The 19,264-nt window shown below is 51.1% G+C and overlaps 5 protein-coding genes across 5 annotated transcripts; 2 read left to right on the forward strand and 3 right to left on the reverse strand.

Annotated features, from left to right (window-relative positions):
• Positions 1-1,799: 1,799 nt before the first annotated feature.
• F5J12DRAFT_728892 (Metallo-dependent phosphatase) lies at positions 1,800-2,222 on the reverse strand (the record flags this gene model as incomplete). Its single annotated transcript, XM_051741922.1, has 2 exons — positions 1,800-2,068; positions 2,129-2,222. 2 exons carry the CDS (start codon positions 2,220-2,222, stop codon positions 1,800-1,802), a joined length of 363 nt encoding a protein of 120 aa, XP_051594416.1.
• Positions 2,223-4,305: 2,083 nt separating this feature from the next.
• Positions 4,306-6,424, reverse strand: F5J12DRAFT_898844 (uncharacterized protein; the record flags this gene model as incomplete). Its single annotated transcript, XM_051748137.1, has 8 exons — positions 4,306-4,385; positions 4,462-4,516; positions 5,224-5,484; positions 5,565-5,704; positions 5,788-5,811; positions 5,861-5,923; positions 5,974-6,160; positions 6,239-6,424. 8 exons carry the CDS (start codon positions 6,422-6,424, stop codon positions 4,306-4,308), a joined length of 996 nt encoding a protein of 331 aa, XP_051594417.1.
• Positions 6,425-6,799: 375 nt separating this feature from the next.
• Positions 6,800-10,925, forward strand: F5J12DRAFT_898845 (uncharacterized protein; the record flags this gene model as incomplete). Its single annotated transcript, XM_051748138.1, has 10 exons — positions 6,800-6,809; positions 6,870-7,753; positions 7,850-8,038; positions 8,093-8,242; positions 8,294-8,407; positions 8,461-8,580; positions 8,633-8,792; positions 8,842-9,041; positions 9,095-9,239; positions 9,289-10,925. The coding sequence occupies 10 exons, from the start codon at positions 6,800-6,802 to the stop codon at positions 10,923-10,925; spliced, it is 3,609 nt and encodes a 1,202-aa protein (XP_051594418.1).
• Positions 10,926-13,829: 2,904 nt separating this feature from the next.
• F5J12DRAFT_707005 (uncharacterized protein) lies at positions 13,830-13,994 on the reverse strand (the record flags this gene model as incomplete). Its single annotated transcript, XM_051740579.1, has 1 exon — positions 13,830-13,994. A coding segment is annotated over one exon (165 nt), but the record flags the coding sequence as incomplete, so codon positions are not given.
• Positions 13,995-15,624: 1,630 nt separating this feature from the next.
• On the forward strand, positions 15,625-18,441 carry F5J12DRAFT_973957 (uncharacterized protein; the record flags this gene model as incomplete). The annotated part of the gene is made up of 10 exons (XM_051750139.1): positions 15,625-16,176; positions 16,262-16,336; positions 16,417-16,428; positions 16,477-16,582; positions 16,608-16,657; positions 17,175-17,263; positions 17,371-17,468; positions 17,650-17,692; positions 18,007-18,313; positions 18,394-18,441. Exons 1-10 carry the CDS (start codon positions 15,961-15,963, stop codon positions 18,439-18,441), a joined length of 1,044 nt encoding a protein of 347 aa, XP_051594420.1. The 5' UTR covers positions 15,625-15,960.
• Positions 18,442-19,264: the final 823 nt, after the last annotated feature.

Here is a 19,264-nt window from a genome sequence, read left to right on the forward strand (position 1 = left end):
AAGAAGGCTAGAATCCCGTTTTATTTAGTCACGAATCCTTCCCTACCTTCGATCCGAGAGCAGGTTGCAACTAGTCTTCGAGGACAAGGGTGCCAATGGGGATCACTACCAATGGTTGTTTGTTGTACATACATCTAAGAGCCTTCGGAATCGAACGTCATCCTCCCAGTTCGCGAGTCGTGTTAGAGGGAGGACCCTACCGACGTCTTGTAGACTCTACGCATCACAACCAGTAGTACGGATATGCATTGAAACTTGAATGATGACGTAGTACCAAGTCCCGTCCCTTTGGCTAGTCAGCAGCCAAAAGGTGACTGACGTGGAAAGTACCCCCCGCAATCAGATGTCAGGCTCCCAACTACCCTTTTAAATCCAGCACGCCAGTTGTCCGCTCCGCCCGCCAATTTTCCTCCTCAACCATCATCAGCCGTGTTGCGCACCTACTTCCCCGTCCCCCTCTGCGTCACGATTGATGGACGACGCCGAGCCCAGACTCTTCTCGTCGTGTCAACGGAAGCCAACGAACCTCATGTATTCCTGGCAAACGTGCTGGCCCTTCCGAAGAAATTATTGATGGAGGGACGAGAGGAGCAATCCTTGACTTAGACGATGCCATCCTGCACAGGTACCCCCGTGAATTGGATAGTCACATGGATATGCTCACCTGGTCGTACGCGTTTGCAATCCACTGTCGCGGTACAGAATTTCGACGCGTCTCGGGATACTGAAGTCGACCGTAAGGTTTTCAGCGGTTGCGTGGACGCGATTCTCCGTTTCCGAACGCTGGGCCTATATGAGGTGCGGGAGTTGATGGTAATCTCTCCCTGGACGACATCTCATATGTATGATACGCCATATACCAATACTCTGCTTCAATTCTCTAACCTTTCATCATTGGTGCGGACTGTACCCTTTGGGCTTATTGTCGCCAGCAAGACACCAACAGGCTAGCCCAGTTGCTGGCCGTTATTGGATTTCGCAGTGTCTGCCCCCTGCAAGGCAGCGTGACCGTGATCGATGACTCGCCCGCACACAATTAAGTGGATCCTCTAGACGACAACCTCCACGATACGGATGACTACCTGTAATCGCCAACGACTTGCTCCTCGTGCGCCGTCGTGAGTGTTTCTATTCTTGTTCTCATCGTTTAGTCCATTGATAGGGTGGCAGTCCATTTCCAGAATCCATCCTCCGCATACGCAATCTTTTCGGGTCAACGAGATTGGTTAGGCGAATTCGTCGAATTGGTGGGAGTAGAAGTGCGTTTTGTGGACGCTCTGTAGCTGGTGGCACTGGGTAGGGAAATAATATCTATAACTATGGCGCAGGCCACTACTCACAAACATTGTCCGGGAGGCCATCGTCGGGAGAGCATTTTATTCGAGCTCGAAGGCAGTGGAGTTTAAGGGTATGGCGGAAGCACAACGTCCACCATCTGTGGTTTCATTGTTCTTCGCGCACTTGTCGTTACTTGCCCAATCTTGTTCATGCTCGAGGATATGATGATAGGGTGATGGAGATAGCACGTCTGAGTGTACTAGGGCTTCCATTCACAACTCTTCAGTCCTGTCGAGAGCAACGAGACTAGTATCACCTTGTTTACAAGGTCACTCCAGCCCGGAAATGAGACGCTTTTTTCGACATCCGCGCATCTGCTTGTCAATTGACTCCGCACGGCAAAACCCACCGGTCGTGACCGCGCTCCAGCGTAGTAAACAAGGCGTCGGCCATGTTCTAGTATAAACATGGCACAGCATAACTATACAAAATATTGCATTCCGGGCTGTCGTAGAAAAGTGTCAGCACTTCAGTGCCCCAGCCAAAGTGTAACAGAAAATACTCACATTCCGCTTGCCCGTCCTCATGTCCCCCTCATTCTCGGGAACCAAACCGAATACCTTGAATTCATGCTCCCCACTTTCTCCCAGAGCTAACACCGATGCCAAGCTGCTATATCGGCACCAGTAACTGGGTGCGGACCATAGGGTAACTATGGCGTTGTCGAACATGTAGTTGCAGCCTTCTTGAACGAGTTGGTGGCCGCGGGCGATAAGACTTAGCGAGTTGACTTGGTTGAATTATGAAGATGGTGTGCTGAATTTATGCGATTGACCTGAATGGCATGAACGATGTACCTCTCGGGTTGCGTTTCTGACGAATAGCCAGCCTGCTCCGCGGGGACCCACAGCCCAATTATCGATGTCATCAGGAGCTGACCACATACTGATGGATGTGAGGCAGAGGTGAGGCCCGGGTGTGTTGTCATTGAGTGGGGCCTTGGTTGGGGTGTCCGGAACATAATGAGATACTAGACGACAGAGACGCACTTGAGTTGTCGTCGTGGATGCTCCTCCATGCTTGCAACGAGTTAGAACTTCCACTGAATAGTAGACTACTCAGTGCCCACCTAATGATCTGTCTGTAACATTGAGTGCAGGGAAGATATCGTTGGCTATCGCTCTGAGGATGAAAGCTGGTTTGGAATGGAACCTAGACGAGCCTGGAATGCCAGTCGACCACACCGACATCGGATTCGTGCAGCGCCAAGCTCATCCCGCCAATGACATTGACGCAACGAGCAGCCTCAAGTGCAGTATCGAGTCAAAGTGAGGATTTTTTCAGCGCTTCAGCTTTCAGGGCTTCTCATGCATTCCTACAAGGCTAGGCACTGACAATTGAGGCGCCGCACGATTCGATGAATGGGATTTCTGCCGCTGACGATATCGCTGGAGTGGTACACACGTTGACGCGGCTACTGATGGACGTGAGACAGAGGTAAGGCCCGACTGTGTTATCATTGCCTGAGGCCTTGTTTTTCTGCGCAGATTCGGACCCTGGCAAGAGGAAATTAAGGGCTGAGGGTACCGGCAAGTGTGAGGATACGGTGGAGCCCAAAGATTTGGCGGGACCGAAGGTGGGCCAGAGAGCATTTGGTGCATACGTACGGTGGATAACTTTCAGGAATTGCACCAGCTGTTCCTGCGACACGTTTCCACCAACCCTTGCCCTATACATGACCTCGTGCAGACGAAAACACCGGATCTCAGTGTGGAGCTCAGGGACTATTGCTTGGGGGTGTATTGCCAAATCCCCATCGGTATCCTGATGTCGAAGAATACGATGTGACTTGTATGCACTGATGCTTGAGGAACGTGCCGACCATATACGGAGACACGCAGCATGCTGGGAATAGGATAATCTGGGCGCCTGAAGCGAGGATGTCCTCATGCTCCCGCTACTCACCTCGCTCCCGTGTTGGGGCACTCCCTGCACCTGCAATAGGTACCTCCACCCCCCAGCTGCACGCATGCACCACACAGATACATACGCGAGCCTTGCGTATCTGACCACATGCTGATCACATCAATACTGCTGCTCAGGTCGTGTACAATGCGCACGATTTGGTTACCACCCCGCACACCTAGTACGCCAAAGTTCCTCCTTTCTCACCCCGGCGGCACATACGGAAGATTTGGATTCGCTTACGTTCTTCGCTTGTACAGGATCCTCTAAGACGACGATCATATTTACCTGGGATTCCGAAGGATACATTACCTTAGACGTGGAGACAGCCACAAGAGAAGTAGGTTGCAATTCGGCCAGATAACAGTCGAGGAATAACTGGAGCTAATGGGTCTTGCTATCCACAACCGCAGTTTCTAATCAACGGGCCCGATTTCGATATTGCTCTAGGATATCCCATGAGGTGAGCGACGCCGATTAGACGCCCCGGTCTCTCTTCTTGGTTCGTGTGGAGATGGTTCCTCCGGCAACGGGTGAATGCGGAGAGTATGGATCACTGGGGTCGTAACTGACGGTGCAAGGGTTACGGTTAGCGTCCCCATGTTTGTAACTCACGGAGTGCAGGAAGCTGACATCGTTGATCAGGAGTTGCGCCTATCGCACCTCCTTTGGGGCATGCACTTTGTTCTATTACCTATCCCATCATATTCGTGTTTCTTTATGGGTGTCGGGTGCCACCAAATGTGGGGGAGATGTGGATTTGGTGGCTGCAAGGATTCTGAACAATACACGAATCAAGACTGATGATACTTCCATAGATAAAGGCCCCCAGTCAAGGTGGACATCCGTCTACAAAGCCTCTTGGACGTTGAGGAAAGGAGCATATAAGGTCTGGGCTAGAATCGGCGGAGGGGATGGGGGGTTGCGATTTGTGGGGTTGATAAGCCAACGAGGTATAGATGTGGAAACTTCGTTTTACTTCGTTTTTAACCCATCCTACCTTGTCCGACTCGGGGGCAGCTTACAACTAGCCTTCGAGAGCAAGGGTGACGACGGAGAGCCCTACCAGTGGTTGCTTGTTGCATAGATGTCGTAAGTTGTCGTTATAAACGCAGCACGCCAGTCGTCTCGAAGGGAGAAACCTACCAAAGTTTATAGGATTTACGCATATGATGATCAGCAGTTCGGACATACATTGAAACTTAGATGATCACGTACCAAACCTCCTCTGTTCGGCCAGCGCAGCCAAAGGTGGCTGGCGCGGAAGGTACCCCTGAAATCAGATGTCAGGCTCGCAACTGCTCATATAATTTCAGCACGCTAGTCGTCCACTTTGCTCGTCCACCTTCCGCTTCAACCATCATCATCAACGTACTATCCACGTTACCTTCCCATCCCCCTAGGTCGCGATTGATGGACGACCTCGAGTACCAGTGAACCTTAAGTACTCCTGGCAAACGCACTGGCCCTTCCGAGCAGGACAAGCTCCACAGACGGAGGGATGGGCAGAGGAATCCTTGACATAGTCGAGACCTCATCACATAGTCACGTACTCTGCTGATATTCCGCATCTGCAATTTGATTGAGTTACTAGATCGTCCGTCGAAGGTGACCTTTGAGTGGGATGAGAAGCAAGCGACAGAGAATAAATAGAGATGATCGCTTACGTGTTGAATTACACCGTATCTGTGTGTTGGGAGTGGAAATGGATATCCGTTACTTGTCTAGTACCCTCAGAAAGACGTGGGATGAAAAAATCTGGCGGATTGCTTGCCATATCGTCGTTTTCAACACTGGCACAAGCACAGAGACAAACAAGGATGTATAGACGGTTTGCGCGTGGCTAATACACTCGCGCAACGCGAGGTTCGCCGCCCTTACTAAAGGCCCCTACGAAATGCGACTCAGGGTGTGTGTGACAGTGCCTGCTCATCTCTGTCAGGCCGCGATGTAGAATACGCCGGGTGTATACGCACACACGTCGGTAAGATCCCGTAACGGTCGTAAGGACTCACCATTGTACCTCAAGGCATGGGCAGACCCGTCTTGTCCCGCCTCCGCGAGTCCGATGTCTGGCATAAGGAGGATAAAATCGAGCACGTGCTTTCCGAGGTTTACAGTGATGTTGACAAATGCGATGGTGGACCCGTTGCCTATGAACAGACTGGTGGCGGGGAGATGGTACGCTGCCTTGGGCATGGCGGGACTAATCGCGCAGATGGCGTCTGGTGTCGTAAGAATCTAGGAGTACATCACAAGAGACTTATCATGGTGTCAACGTGTCGCTGTAAAGGAGGATACTAAGCAAACCCATTGTCTACAGAGCTCCATGCACGCGCGACGTCGTCAGACGGGTGGCCGAAGCGACGAACCGTCTCGCCATTGGCGAGCGCAAAGAGTCCCGTGCCCCCGCGACCGAAACACGCCCTGCTGTGGTCGCTGTGTGTTGTACTTCGTGTGTCTGAGTATCAGCAAGGTTGTGGAGGCGACGTCAGCGGAGAAGGTGGCCAGGAGACGTGTCCTACGTGCGCAAAATGGACTCACCAAGTCCAGAGAGCATTGCGACATCTATAAAGGATGTTTATTAGACCACAAGACGTCAGACGGAGACATGTACTTGAGTCGTCGTACATGTCGAATGTCATGATAGGGTCGTCACCGCCGTGGATACTCCTCCACGCTTGCGACGAATGAGAACTTCCATTGCATATTAGATTGCCCAGTGCCCACCTAATGACCCGTCTGCAGCACCGAGTACGGCGAAGACGTTGCTGGCCTTCGCTGCGAAGATGAGCTCGTCATAAAAGTTGGTTTTGAGTGGAAGCCCGATAAGTCTGGAATGCCGGTCAACCACGGCGACATCGATTCGTACAGTGCTCACCTCACCGTCATCAATGACAGCGACGCGAAGTGCAGCCTCAAGTGCAGCATTGAGTCAAAGTGAGGATTTTTTCAGTGCTCCAGCGTCGAGGGCTTGTAATGCATTCCTATGCACTCCTGCGAGGCTACGTATCAACAAGTCAGGCGCCGCACGTTTTGATGGATGAGATGTTTTCCAGTGACGATACCGCTGTCGTATTACATCTTGCTTCTCCCGTCTCGTTAAGGTGGGCACGTGTTGACGAGTGGGCAGATTCAGATTGAGATCCTGGTGAGAAGGTATCGGCAAGTGTGAGGACATGGTGAAGCCCAAAGATTTGGCGGGACCGAGGGCGGGGCAGAGGGCATTTGGTGCATGCGATAGTCAATTTTCTGGGTTTGGATAGTCGTAGATACGTCACCACGTCTTCCTTCGACACGTTTCCGCCGACCCTTCCCCTATGCGTGGCCTCGTGTAGACCAAAACCGGATCTTGTGGGGCTCAGGGGTCATTGCTGGGGCGTGCACTGCCAGATCTCCACCGATACTCTGATCTTGAAGAACACAATGTGACTTGTGTGCACGGATGCGAGAGGAACTAGCCGTCCATATATTCGGCGCCGCGAGCAAGTCTATGATGCATCGTTCTTCTCCCATCTAAGGTCCAGGACAAACTCTGTTAGCGGGCTTGTTAGCAATGACGATGTGTGCGTACCAGCAGTCAGAGGTTGAGGCGGCCCTACTGACAGTTCGCTGTGGCGGTTAAGATGCGAAACGGATCGAAATTGGATCTGAGAACAATGTATACACAGTCGCCTTTGCGGGCGAAGGTCAGGTCGTAGCAGGATATTCGCGGTATGGCGGAATTCGTCGATGGAAGATTGAAGACGGACAGCAACAGGGTCCAACCATGAAAGCGAATGACACTGTCTATTCTGTTGCCGTTTCCCCGGATGGCCGGTGGATCGTGTCTGGAGAGAGCGGAAATGAGGCGATCCTCTGGAATGCTGCCACTCATGAAAAAGTGCGCACGTTCGGAGAACACCGTGATGTAGGAACAGTCGATATCTCGAGCGACGGTACTAAACTTGCCACTGCGGACTACCACAACGTCCGGATATTCAGCTTCCCTTCCGGCAAACGACTCCTTTGCCTCGAACATTTTTCTGTTCTTGATGTCAAGTTCTCTCCGGACGGCACTCGAATTGCTACTATCTCGCAGGCACGAGGTATCCGTGTCTACAGCTCCGACAGTGGCTATATCTTGTTCAATCATGGGTGGCAAAGCGGTGACACCAGCCCCTCTTCGTCGTGTACTTCGTTGGCCTGGTCGCCTGATGGACAGCAACTGTTCGTCGCGGGCGAAGGCAAACTCATCTGTTACGACCTTTCCAAGTCCTCATCTTCGGAGTGGTCCATCCATGAAAACCAATCCAAACTACGTATAGCATCCAACGGCAGGTTCATTGCATGTGCCACATATTTATCAGTTTTGCTGTGGGATTGTCTGTCCCACAAGCAGATCGGTAGCATTATCACATACACCGAAAGGCCCATATGCGTCGCTGTCTCTCCAAGCGGGCAGTATCTCGCATGCGGAAATGGCAGGAATATCACAATTCACGATCTCAGAGTTGTCCCTCCCTTTAGCGTAAGTGTATATCCACTCACGAGGCTCACTTCACTAATAACCACCGCGCTACTCTTGTGTCCATCGTGATGGTTTAATCCGTCGTCAACTTCTCAGTTTTCACTCATAGAAGTGAGTAGCGAGGCCTTCGAGTCGTGGACACATGACGATCCGACACAAACCGAAATGCTTCTGTCAAAGGAGATTGCGAGCACTTCAAGCCCTAATCACTACGTGCTAGCAAATCGCGCACTTGTACGAACACGACTTAAACGTTTGGCACCTGCAATAGAGGATGCAAAAGAAGTGAGTCTGCTTCCTCACCGCTCCATCTGTATGGTTGCTCACATACACATCAAGTCCCTCCGGGCTCAGCGATCACCTATAGGCCATATCGCGATGGCGATTGCTCTACTTGGCCATGGCGATCGAGAGGGTGCGCTACGCACATTCGACTTTGCATTTCTTGATTGTGAGCTGCACGACATCAGATTTCTTTTACTGTTGAAGGTGCGGCAAGTGATCTAGATCGTTCTCACAATTAATCTACATTCCGTTCAGTCGATCCTTGTGTTTGAATCCGGAAATCAAGAAGACGGGATAACACGCGCGGAGTACCTTGTTACAACAGCGAACAGTGACGACGACGACGACGCCACATACCTCTACACCCAGGTACGTGCATTGCGTGACGCAGACATGAGTATCGCTATTGATTCACCGCACAGGTGCTTGGAATTATGTACCTGAAGAAGGGAAGTTACGGACATGCGATACCATTGATGGAACACGCGAAGAGCCTGGCCCCAAAGAACAAACGATGTCCTCCGCTAGTGACAATCTCGCTCGTATGTCTTCTGCTGTTACGAGCACTCCTTATTAATTCAACCCTCCATGAAGATATTTGGGTGGAGTTTCAACCGACTGGATATCGCTGCCCAGCAATGTCTATGTGAGACCCTCTATGCTGAAGAACGTACAGCCGATGCCACGGAGATCCTCCTCAATATCATCCGGACATCAGACAAGGAGAGAAACCCAATTGCGGATTGGATCTCAGGTGTGCCTTGTAACTTCTAGTTAACGTGCACATTCATGTCTGTCATCAGCCTTCACCAAAAAATGTGCTGCAACGCTTGAGCGCATTGGCGATAATGCTTCTAGATCTTCAAAACATCATGAGGCGATAACACAGTACTCTGCTGCGTTGTCCCTCAGTCCTCAAAGTCCCGCCAAGCTGCTCATTAAACGAAGCAGAGCTCGAGCTGCAAAAGAGTTGTGGGAGGATGCACTACAGGATGCAAACGAGGTATGCATGATATCTTTCTTGTATGAGTGGGTTCCCTTACAGTTGCTGTATAGGCGGTGAAAGCAGATCCCTCCAGCCCTTGGGGCTATGAGGTCAAGCACGTGGCACTTCATGGCGCGAAGCAATATGACCAGGCGATTGAGGCTTTCAAGTCCATGCTATATAGCATCGAACGGTCCCGTGACCCTGCAATCTTCCGTATGTTTCTCCTACATGAATCCAATATCCACAAATAACAGTTTCATAGAACTCCGTAAGAACTACATTTCACCCTCCGACACAATTGTGGCTATCAATTCCATCATCCGCGAGATCTGTTGTCCCTTCGTCGTCATCGATGTCACTACTGGTCGCCTTTGCGACGAGGCTGAGCGGATGCGTATATTCAAGGCCGACCCGAGCTTCAAAGAACTTGTATCATCCATGACGAAAAAAGTGGACAAGACGCGGATCCGACCTGTGGTTAAAAGATTTTTCGCATACGTCATGTTCTCGCACGCATGGCAGGGGAAGGAGCCGTCGTTCCAGGACGTCAAGCTAGTCAAATCCGTGTGGGACCTTCCGGTCCAGGATGTCAACGAAGTCAACTCCGTGTGGGACCTCCCCGACACGCTCCTGAATAAGAAGTTGCATGATTTCTGCAAGGAAACGCGCGAGCTCGGTTACAATTGGGCCTGGTCGGATACGTGTTGTATCGACAAGCTCAACAGCTCCATCCTTAACGAATCCCTTACTTCAATGTACAGATGGTATGCGAATTCGGCGGCCACACTTGTGTTCCTTGCCGGTGTAGTGCATCCATCCAGGCCTGGGGACCTTGCGCGTAGTAAATGGATGACCCGAGCTTGGACTTTACAAGAGCTTCTCTCACCGAATGTCATCTTTTTCTATGACTCCAAGTGGAAACTATACCTCGGCGATGATAGCGAGAACCACAAGGAATCTCCGGAGATCATGCAAGAGCTGGCGGACGCTATCAAGATTCTGCCCGGAACCATCGTCTCCTTCTCTCCAGACAACCTTGGGGTTCGCGAAAAACTTCGTCTCGCTTCTACACGCAACGCGACAAAGGACGAAGACATTGCATACTCTCTGATCGGCATATTCAAGTCTGATATCACCCCCTGCTATGGCGAAGGAACCAACGCTCTCGGACATCTCCTAGAGGAGATCGTAACTCGCACCGGCGAGGTCACTGTGCTTGCATGGTCAGGAGAGTCATCGTCATACAACAGTTGTCTCCCGGCTTCTATTTCCGTTTACAGCCAAATTCCTTGCAGCCCCCCATCACTCGAAGGGAACGAAATGGAAAGTTGCATCACGAAGCTACGTTACAAGTTGGCCAGAGAAGAAGCGCGCATTATATGTAATAAGATTAGCCATCTTTCCCCCGCGCGTTTTGCAGCCCGACGTCTGCACCTCCCGTGTATCATCTTCCCTGTGAGAAGTCTTGAGGAGCTACGCGGAGGCATTGAAAAGTTATATCGTGCCCGGGTATCGGGACTTGGCCAAGTGGAGTTCACGACCGCGGACCAGCTCTCGCTGAATGGAACACAGAAATTCGTTTTCGCACATCCATGGATCGATGATATCCGAGGTCCGAATGGTGGGGTTACCTGGGGCGATGACTCGGAGTCCGATACTGATTCTGACCCGCATGAAGTTGCGCCATTACCCACTGTCCCTGCCACTCAGATTGACAACCATACCCGGGCACTGGAGATGATTGCTCGTCTTGGACAGCCGTTCAATGCGTTGCTTCTAGTACAGCAGTCGAATGGAACGTACAAGAGGGTGGCTGCGGAGAGGGAAATTGTCGTCTCGGGACTCGGAACCAACATTACCTCGAAGAACATTCGAACGAAAGTGCTAGAAATCCTTTGACGTGCGTGTGGGGGGACTGCTAGTTGTTACATCTGGTCTGTATTTCTTCCTTTAGCGGGTCACTTTTTTGTTCGTATTTTTGTGCTGTTTTCGTAGTCTTTGCTCATCGTCCTCATACCCCTCCTGACGTCGTCGCATCCTTTGCAAATATGCGTAGTCCTATCCGGGCCAACCAAAGCTGTCCATCTGCGAATATGCTAACACGATGTATTCACCTAATACGTATCCCACAACAACCCCAACAATTCCTTGTCCGGAACTCTTTGGAGGATGCGCCTTGTTCTGTTACCCAATCATATTCGCGTTTCTTCATGGGTGTCTCGCGCCACCGAATGTTAAGGTGATGGGGATTCGATGGTTGGATGGTACGTGTTGAAGGAGGCTAGAATCAGTGGAGAGGACGGAGGTTGGAGCTGACGAACCGATGATGGTATAAATGTGGATGTCTTGTTTCGTTGTGAATCCTTTCCTACCTTCGATCCAAGAGCAGGCTGCGGCTAGCCTTCGAGGACAGGGTGACAATGAAAGGCCCTACCAATGGCTGTTTGTTGTACGTAATGATTCAAGCACCTTCAGAATCGAATGTCGGCCTCACAGTTCGCGAGTCGTTCTTAGAGGGAGGACCCTACCAACCTCCTGTAGACTCTACACATCACAACCAGCAGTGCGGATACGCATTGAAACTTAGATGATCACGTACCAGGTCCCATCCCTTCGGCCAGCCGGCAGCCAAAAGTTGCTGATCCGGAAAGTGGCCCCCGAAATCAGATGTCAGGATCCCAACTCCCCTTTTGATGTTAGCACGCCAGTCGTCCACTCTGCGCGCCAATATTCCTCCTCAACCATCGCCAGCCGTGCTGCGCACCTACTGCCCCGTCCCCCTGTGTCACGATTGATGGAAGACGCCGAGCGCCAACTCTTCTCGTCGTGTCAACGGACGCCAGCGAACCCCATGTACCCCTGGCAAACGCGCTGGCCCTTCCGAAGAAATTATCGATGGAGGGACGAGAGGAGTAATTCTTGACTTAGACGATACCACCCTGCACAGATGCCCCCGTGAGTCGGATAGTCACATGGATATGCTCACCCGGTCATACGCTTTGCAATCCACTTTCGCGGTACAGAATTTCGATGCGTCTCGGGACACTGAAGTCGACTGTAGGGTTGTCAGCAGTTCCATGGTCACCATTCCGTTGCCGAATGCTGGGCCTATATGAGTCGCGAGTTGATCGTAATCTCTCCCTGGACGACATCTCACCTGTATGATACGTCATATACCAACACTCTGCTTCAATTCTCTAGCGTTTCATTATTGGTGCGGACCGCGCCCTTTGGGCTCATTGTCGCCAGCAAGACACCAACAGGCTAGCCAAGTTGCTGACCGTCATCGGATTTCGCAGTGTCTGCCCCCTGCAAGGCAGCGTGACCGTGATCGAGGACTCGCCCGTACGCAGTTAAGTGGATCCTCTAGACAACAACCTCCACGATACGGTCGACCACCTGTAATCACCAACGACTTACTCCTCGTGCGTCGTCGTGGGTGTTTCCATTCTTGCTCTCATCGTTTAGTCCACTGATAGGGCGGCAGTCTGTTTCCATCCTCCGCAGGTGCAACTTTTTCGGGTCAATAAGAGATTGATTGGGCGAACTTTTCGAGCTTGTGGGATTAGAGGTACGTTTTGTAGTGCCCGCATAGCTGGTGGCACTGGATGGGGAACTGATAGTGCTTACGGCGCAGGCCATTACTCGCAAACATTGCCCTGGAGGCCATCGTCGTGACAGTGCCTCATTTGAACGAGAAGACAATGGATATGATGGATATGGCGTGGCACACGACCCACCATCCCGCTGTCTCATTGTTTTTCGTGCAACTGTAGTTACTTACCTAATTATGTTCATATTCGAGGATACGGTGATGGGGTGATGGAGATAGCACATCTGAGTCTGCTAGCGAAGGGAAAAAGAACGAACGCAAGCCTGACGGAAATCTTAATCTTTTGACGCGGTGGAATCGAATTGGTCTGCGTACCTACTCCGAGCGTACGTTGCAGTCGTAGAGATGTCCGCAGAGGTCAGACACAGCAGGAGAATGCAGCGCGTTGCGCGTCTTCCATTCACAACTCTTCAGTCCTGTCGAGAGCAAAGAGATCGTTATATCTGACAGCAGTAAACAGGACACAGCATAATTGTGCAAAATCTTACACTCCGGACTGTCGTAGAAGAATGTAAGTGCTTCAGTGCCGAAGTGTAACAGAAAATATTCACATTCCGCCTGTCCGTCCATTTGTCCCTTTTATTGTCGGGAGCCGGACCAAATGCCCTGAATTCAGGCTCCCCACCCTTTCTTAGCGTTAACACAGACGCCATATTCCCACATCGTTAGCAATAATTGGGCGCGGATCATACGGTGACTAGGGCGTTGTCGAACATGTATTTGTAACCTTCTTGAACGAGTTGGTGCGCGCGTGGGTGATAAGGCTGAGTGAGCTGACGTGGTTGAACTGTGGGGATGGTAGACTGAGTATATGGGATTAACCTGAATGGCAGCCTGCTCCGCGGGGGCTCACGGTCCAATTATCGACGTCACCAGGATCTGACCACATAAGGTCTGTGGACAGCATCATCAAACGATTTCAGCTTGAGGGAGGCTGAGAGCACACTGCAGAATGTGCCTCTGTGGGGGATTCTCCTGGGCTCTCGGCAGGACGCGAATTTGGTCGAGCGTACGTATGTCTGGAGAAAGTCTGCCGTGTACGCGTAGTGCTCCTCCGGCGGTGATCTGATATAGGTTATAAGTGGTGTTAGTCGGGGATGCGTGGTGACATACTGCAGCGAGGTTCAGACTCGATAGTCGAACACGCCGTACAGCAAGCTTTCCATACTGCGGTGCTTCCGTATTGTTAACAGCTGGCCGTGAATGTCGCCGCAGATGGTGACTGGTGTTAATACAGGCCGGATGCTGGATTCCTCGAGGAGGATGGCTTGGACGGTGTCGCAGAGGATTTTCATGTCTTGTTCGGGCAGATGTTGGCAGTCCATCAGTTGGGCGATGCATCTGTCGGGGTCGTAGGCCGTCGTCGTCGTCACAGTTGTCTGAGTGGCTAATTAGCGCGTCTCCAATCAGTTCCTAACCCACAGTGGCGGTGAGCTGGGCAATGAGGGGCGGAACAGTTTACCCCATTCACACAGGAAGGGTCTGCCCATGTCATGTCGCAAATTTCTTGGGCACGTGATAAGAACCTTATAATACATGTTAAGGTGGCTGTTCACACTTCCGTTATAAGCCATGGCAATGCCACCCATGTGTCATTGAAAGATTACCAAAAATGGGTATTTGTACATAATATTTTACACATTTGCACTATATCTTAGATAAAATATCACATATTTGCTATAATCTAGCCAAACCTGACCATTATAATGGCAAGTGGTCCATTACATGCTGCTTACAATGGGGGCACGTGACAATGGACCAAATAAATTTGCGACACATGTGGGAATTTGCGAACGCGGTACGTATCCAGATAGTACGACTGTCTCTCCACCCCGCAACCTGACAGGAATGAGCAGGCACCGTCACAGACGCACAGCGAGTCGCATTTTGTGGGGAGCTTCGGTGAGAACGGCGAACCTCACATTAATGTGAGAGTGTATTGGCCACACGCAAACCGTGCATGTATCCCCGCTCGTCTTTATGCCCGTGTTGGTATTGACAGCTACGATGGTATGGCGAGCAATCCTTCAGATATTCATCCCCTGTCTTTCTGAGGGGACAGGACAAGTAACGGGATACGCATTTCAATTCCCAACACACGGATAAGGTGTAATTCGACACGTAAGCAATCCTCTCTCTTTACCCTTCTCTGCCACTCACTCTCTACCTATCCAAAGGTTACCTTCGACGGACGATCTAATGACACTAACAAGATTACGCAATTTATACTGACGACGTCAACAGGCACACTTCAGTTATGGAAACACGTTGTTCTGCAGTGGTCCCGCGAGGAAGCGCTCTCGACCGTCCGCGTTGCTACTTTCGTACCTTTACCTCAACTAAGTGTATCTAGCAGCCCGTCCACCAGATCGACTGGCATATCCAGTACTTTCCTAACCTGCCTTTAACGATTTGCCGAGAGTATCCTACAGCACTCGTATACGTACACGTTGGGCCGCATCACCCGCGAATATGGACCGATGCATAGTTCTGACGCACCTTCCGCTCTCCACAGTGATTGATTCAGGTTCCGCCATGTGATTGTTACGGCAACAGTGGATGACGTTTTGTGCGGTCTCGACTCGAGCGATGGACGGGTGATTTGGAGGCGCCTATTTGCGTTGGGTTGGGCCTCTGGCAGTGTATGAGGGACGGTTTTGGCTGTGAATATGTATGTTGTACCTGGGAATGTGGAACGTCTGGGCAATTCCAGTGGTCAGGAAGAGGAGACGATGAAACAGACTATTGTACTGGTGACGCAGAGACGGGCGCGTAATGTATGTGGTTCCATCACCCTAATGGGCAAGTTTTACCAACTTCTTTTTTTAAAAACCTGACATAAAGCGCCATGTGGGTGCGGTCGTATTCGAGGTGGACCCGTTAGCTGGCGATGACGTGCATCCTGAAGCTGGTGAGGGCTGCGGCACCCATCGTTCAAGGTATGATCTATTAGAAGGTTGTGATAAGGGGCCTAATGACCGAATCACTTGTTCCTGATGGGCAGGGCACTGTTGCCATTTTGGATGAGTTTCTGCAAGTAAGTTTGTGTTTTTCGTTTTTAAAACGCGTTAGCTTCTTCGTGTGTGGCTTGTATTGGTCGACTACGCAATATATGGGTTCAGATCTACCCAGATACTCCAGTTGCCCGCAAGTCCTTGGCACGTCTCGTTCCTTCACTTCACCTCGTCCTCCCGCACGCACATCTCCTGCCTTGAGTCCCAGAGCGAATGGTGACAACGATGAACTATCGACACGCACACAGCTCGTCGGACATCGTCTCGCCTTCAACGACAACGTTTCCGTACACGTCGCATATCCCACATGACAGGGATCACGCTTGGCGCTCGCGAAATGATCCGGGAGACGAATCTGAACAGGAACGCGGGTCGAGAGGCATTAGTTGTTGAGAAGGTCTTAGGAGACCGTAGAAGATTGTACAAGTACTTGAACAGGCATCTGTGGGTCGTGTTGACCGAAGCAAAGGGATCGTGCGGGTTATATGTGCTGGATAGCGTCAAAGGGATGATTTTGTACCAGGTGGGTATATCTTCCCCCGAGGGAAGATGCAACGATGTCCAAGGGGTGCTGGTTGATCATTGACCGGTGTACACGTGTTACAAAGGCGGGGCTGGTGTGGATGAAGGTTATGGGATGGGTGGTGGGGTACGAAGGGTTGGAGGATCGTTTCAGTGGAAATGTGCATGGAGAAGAAGCCGGATGATGATGCTCCGCGCAGGTATGGAATTTTATCAAGTTTAATGATACCTCCGTAATCAGGGGGACGTTGCGGTGTGTAGAGGTTCAGGGAGAGAGCATCTGAAGTCAGGCCGCAATTAGTGGAGAGGACGGAATTTGGAATTTGTGGAGTTGACGAGCCGACAAGGCATAGAGGTGGCTGTTTCGCTCATTTCGAATCCTATCCTACCTCATCTGACTGAGGCATGTGAGCAGCTTACGACTATGACTAGTCTTCAAGGGCAAGGGTAACAACGGAGAATCCTACCAGTGGTTGTTTATTGTATTTTGCGAATTGACTGCCAAAAGATGGCTGACCACAAGAGCCTTCGGTATCGGATGTCAGCCTTCCAATTGTGCTTCTGGATGCAGCACGCCAGTCGTCTCGGAGGGAGAACCCTACCAACGTTTGTAGGCTCTACGTATATAATGATCGACAGTTCGAACACACATTGAAACTTGGATGATCACGTACCATACCTCGTCCCTTCGGCCGGCCGGCAGCCAAAAGATGGGTGACCTAGAAAGTAGCCTCGGACATCAGATGACAGGTTCCCAACTGCCATTATAAATTCAGCATGCCAGTCGCCTGCTCTGCCCGTCCACCTTTCCTCTTCGACTATCATTATCAACGTACCCGTCCTCCCTACGTCACGATTGATGGACGATGTGGAGTACTAAGGAACCTCATGTACTCCTAGCAAACGCACTGGCCTTTCCAAGCAGGACCAGCTCCGCAGACGGAGGGACGAGTAGAGGAATCCCTGACCACATGCTGCACTGATCTTCCGCATCTGCAGCTTGAGTTACTATCACAGTATGGCATTCCAATACCTTTCGTAGAGCTACTAGATCGTCCGTTGAAAGTGATCATTAAGTGGAGTGAAAAGTGAGTGGCAGAGGATAAAGAGAGATGATCGCTTACGTTGAAGTAGTGGGAGAGATCCTCCGAGCAATCAGTAGAGCTCGGGGGAAGCTATAGGCTGATGCGTCTAGCCGTACAGTGCATGTCCTCGTCCTCGTCCGTCTGACTAAGCACTACGTGGCTGTCTCCCCATCTCCTGTCCCCAGGCCTCCCTACTTACAACGTGTCCGTATGTTGGAAATGGAAATGGAAATCCTGTTACTTGTCTTGTACCCTCCGAAAGAGGCGGAATGAACGTCTGGCGAATTACTTGCCATGTCGTCGTACCTTTCAACGCTAGGCACAAGAACAGAGAAAGGTGAGGATACATATACGGTTTGCATGTGACCAATACACTCTCGGAATGCAAGGTTTGCCGGCTTTACCAAAGCTCCCTGCGAAATACGACTCAGCGTGTGTCTGTGACGGTGCTTGCTCATCCCGTCAGGTTGCGATGTATAATATACCAGCCGGATACGAACCCCGTTGGTAATTTCCCACATCAGCCGTAGACTGTCAGTTGTACCTCATGACATGGACAGACCCGTTCAGTGTGAATGCAATAAACTATCCCGTCTCTGCGAGTCCGATGTCTTGCATATGCGTGTAGTTAACCTCGGGTAGAATCTGGACATGGCCTTTCAGTTCAAGGGTGAGCACTGCTGCTCTAATTGAGGATGATTCCAGTCACGTCAGACAAGGTCCTAGTTTGATTTCTGCAGTTATAGGCGTGTCAAGAACGAAACCGGGAAAATCTGCCGGAAGTTAGCGGGGATGTTGACAGACGCAACGGTAGACCTGTTGGCCATGGAGAGAGTTATGACGTGGAGTGTATTCCGCCTTGGACTTGGCGAGACCGGTCGCATGGACGGCATCTGGCGTCGTATGAATGCAGGAGTACACCACAAAGGACATATCCTGGTGTCTACGCGCCGCTGTGCAAAAGGAAATTGGGAAAACCCATTGTCCACAGAATTCCATACCTACACAACCTCGCCAGACTGGCTGTCTAGGCAGCTGACTGTGTCGTTATCGGTGAGCGCAAAGAACGTCCTGCTCCCCTGAACCGAAGCCCGCCTTGTTGTGATTGCCGTGTGCTGTACTCCGTGTTCGAGCGCAAGCGGGGTTGTGGAGGCGATGTTCAGGAAGAAGGTGGTCCGTAAATATGTCGTGCGTGCGCGAGGTGGACCCACCAGGCCCAAATCGCAATGCGACGTCTGCAAGGAGTGTCTAATATATGATGAGACACTAGACGACAGAGACCTACTTAAGTCGTCGTTGTCTACGCCCGCAATGAGCCAAAACTTCCACTGAAAATTAAACTACCCAGTGCCCACCTAATGATCCTTCGGTAACATTGAATGCAGGGAAGATATAGTTGGCTATCGTTCTGAGGATGAAAGCTGGTTTTGAATGGAACCTAGACGAGCCTGGAATGCCGACCGACCACACCAACATCGGATTCGTGCAGCGCCCAGTTCATCCCGCCAATGACATTGACGAGACGAGCAGGCTCAAGTGCAGCGCTGAGTCAAAGGGAGGATTTTTTCAGCGCTTCAGCTTTCAGAGCTTCTCATGTATTCCTATGCATTCCTACGAGGCTACGCATTGGCAATTAAGGCACCGCACGATTCGATAGATGGGACGTTTGCCGCTGACGATATCGCTGTCGTATTACATCTTACCTCTTCCATCTCGCTGGAGTGGTACATACGTTGATGAGGCTACTGATGGACGCGAGACAGAGGTGAGACCCGGATGTGTGTTGTCGCGTGTGGCCTTGGTTTTGTGAGCAGATTCGGATCCTGATGGAAGGGAGTAGAGGACTGAGGGTATCAGCGTGTGAGGACATGGCGGAGCCCAAAGATTTGGCGGGACCGAGGGTGGGGCCGAGGACATTTGGTGCATGCGGTGGAACAATTTTCTGGGATTGGATGATTGTAGATATTGCCAATACGTCACCAGGTCTTCCTGCGGTACGTCTCC

Source organism: Pisolithus orientalis (genome assembly GCF_024613125.1).
Source record: "Pisolithus orientalis strain OTSU chromosome Unknown F5J12scaffold_98, whole genome shotgun sequence".
Classification (NCBI taxonomy): domain Eukaryota; kingdom Fungi; phylum Basidiomycota; class Agaricomycetes; order Boletales; family Pisolithaceae; genus Pisolithus; species Pisolithus orientalis.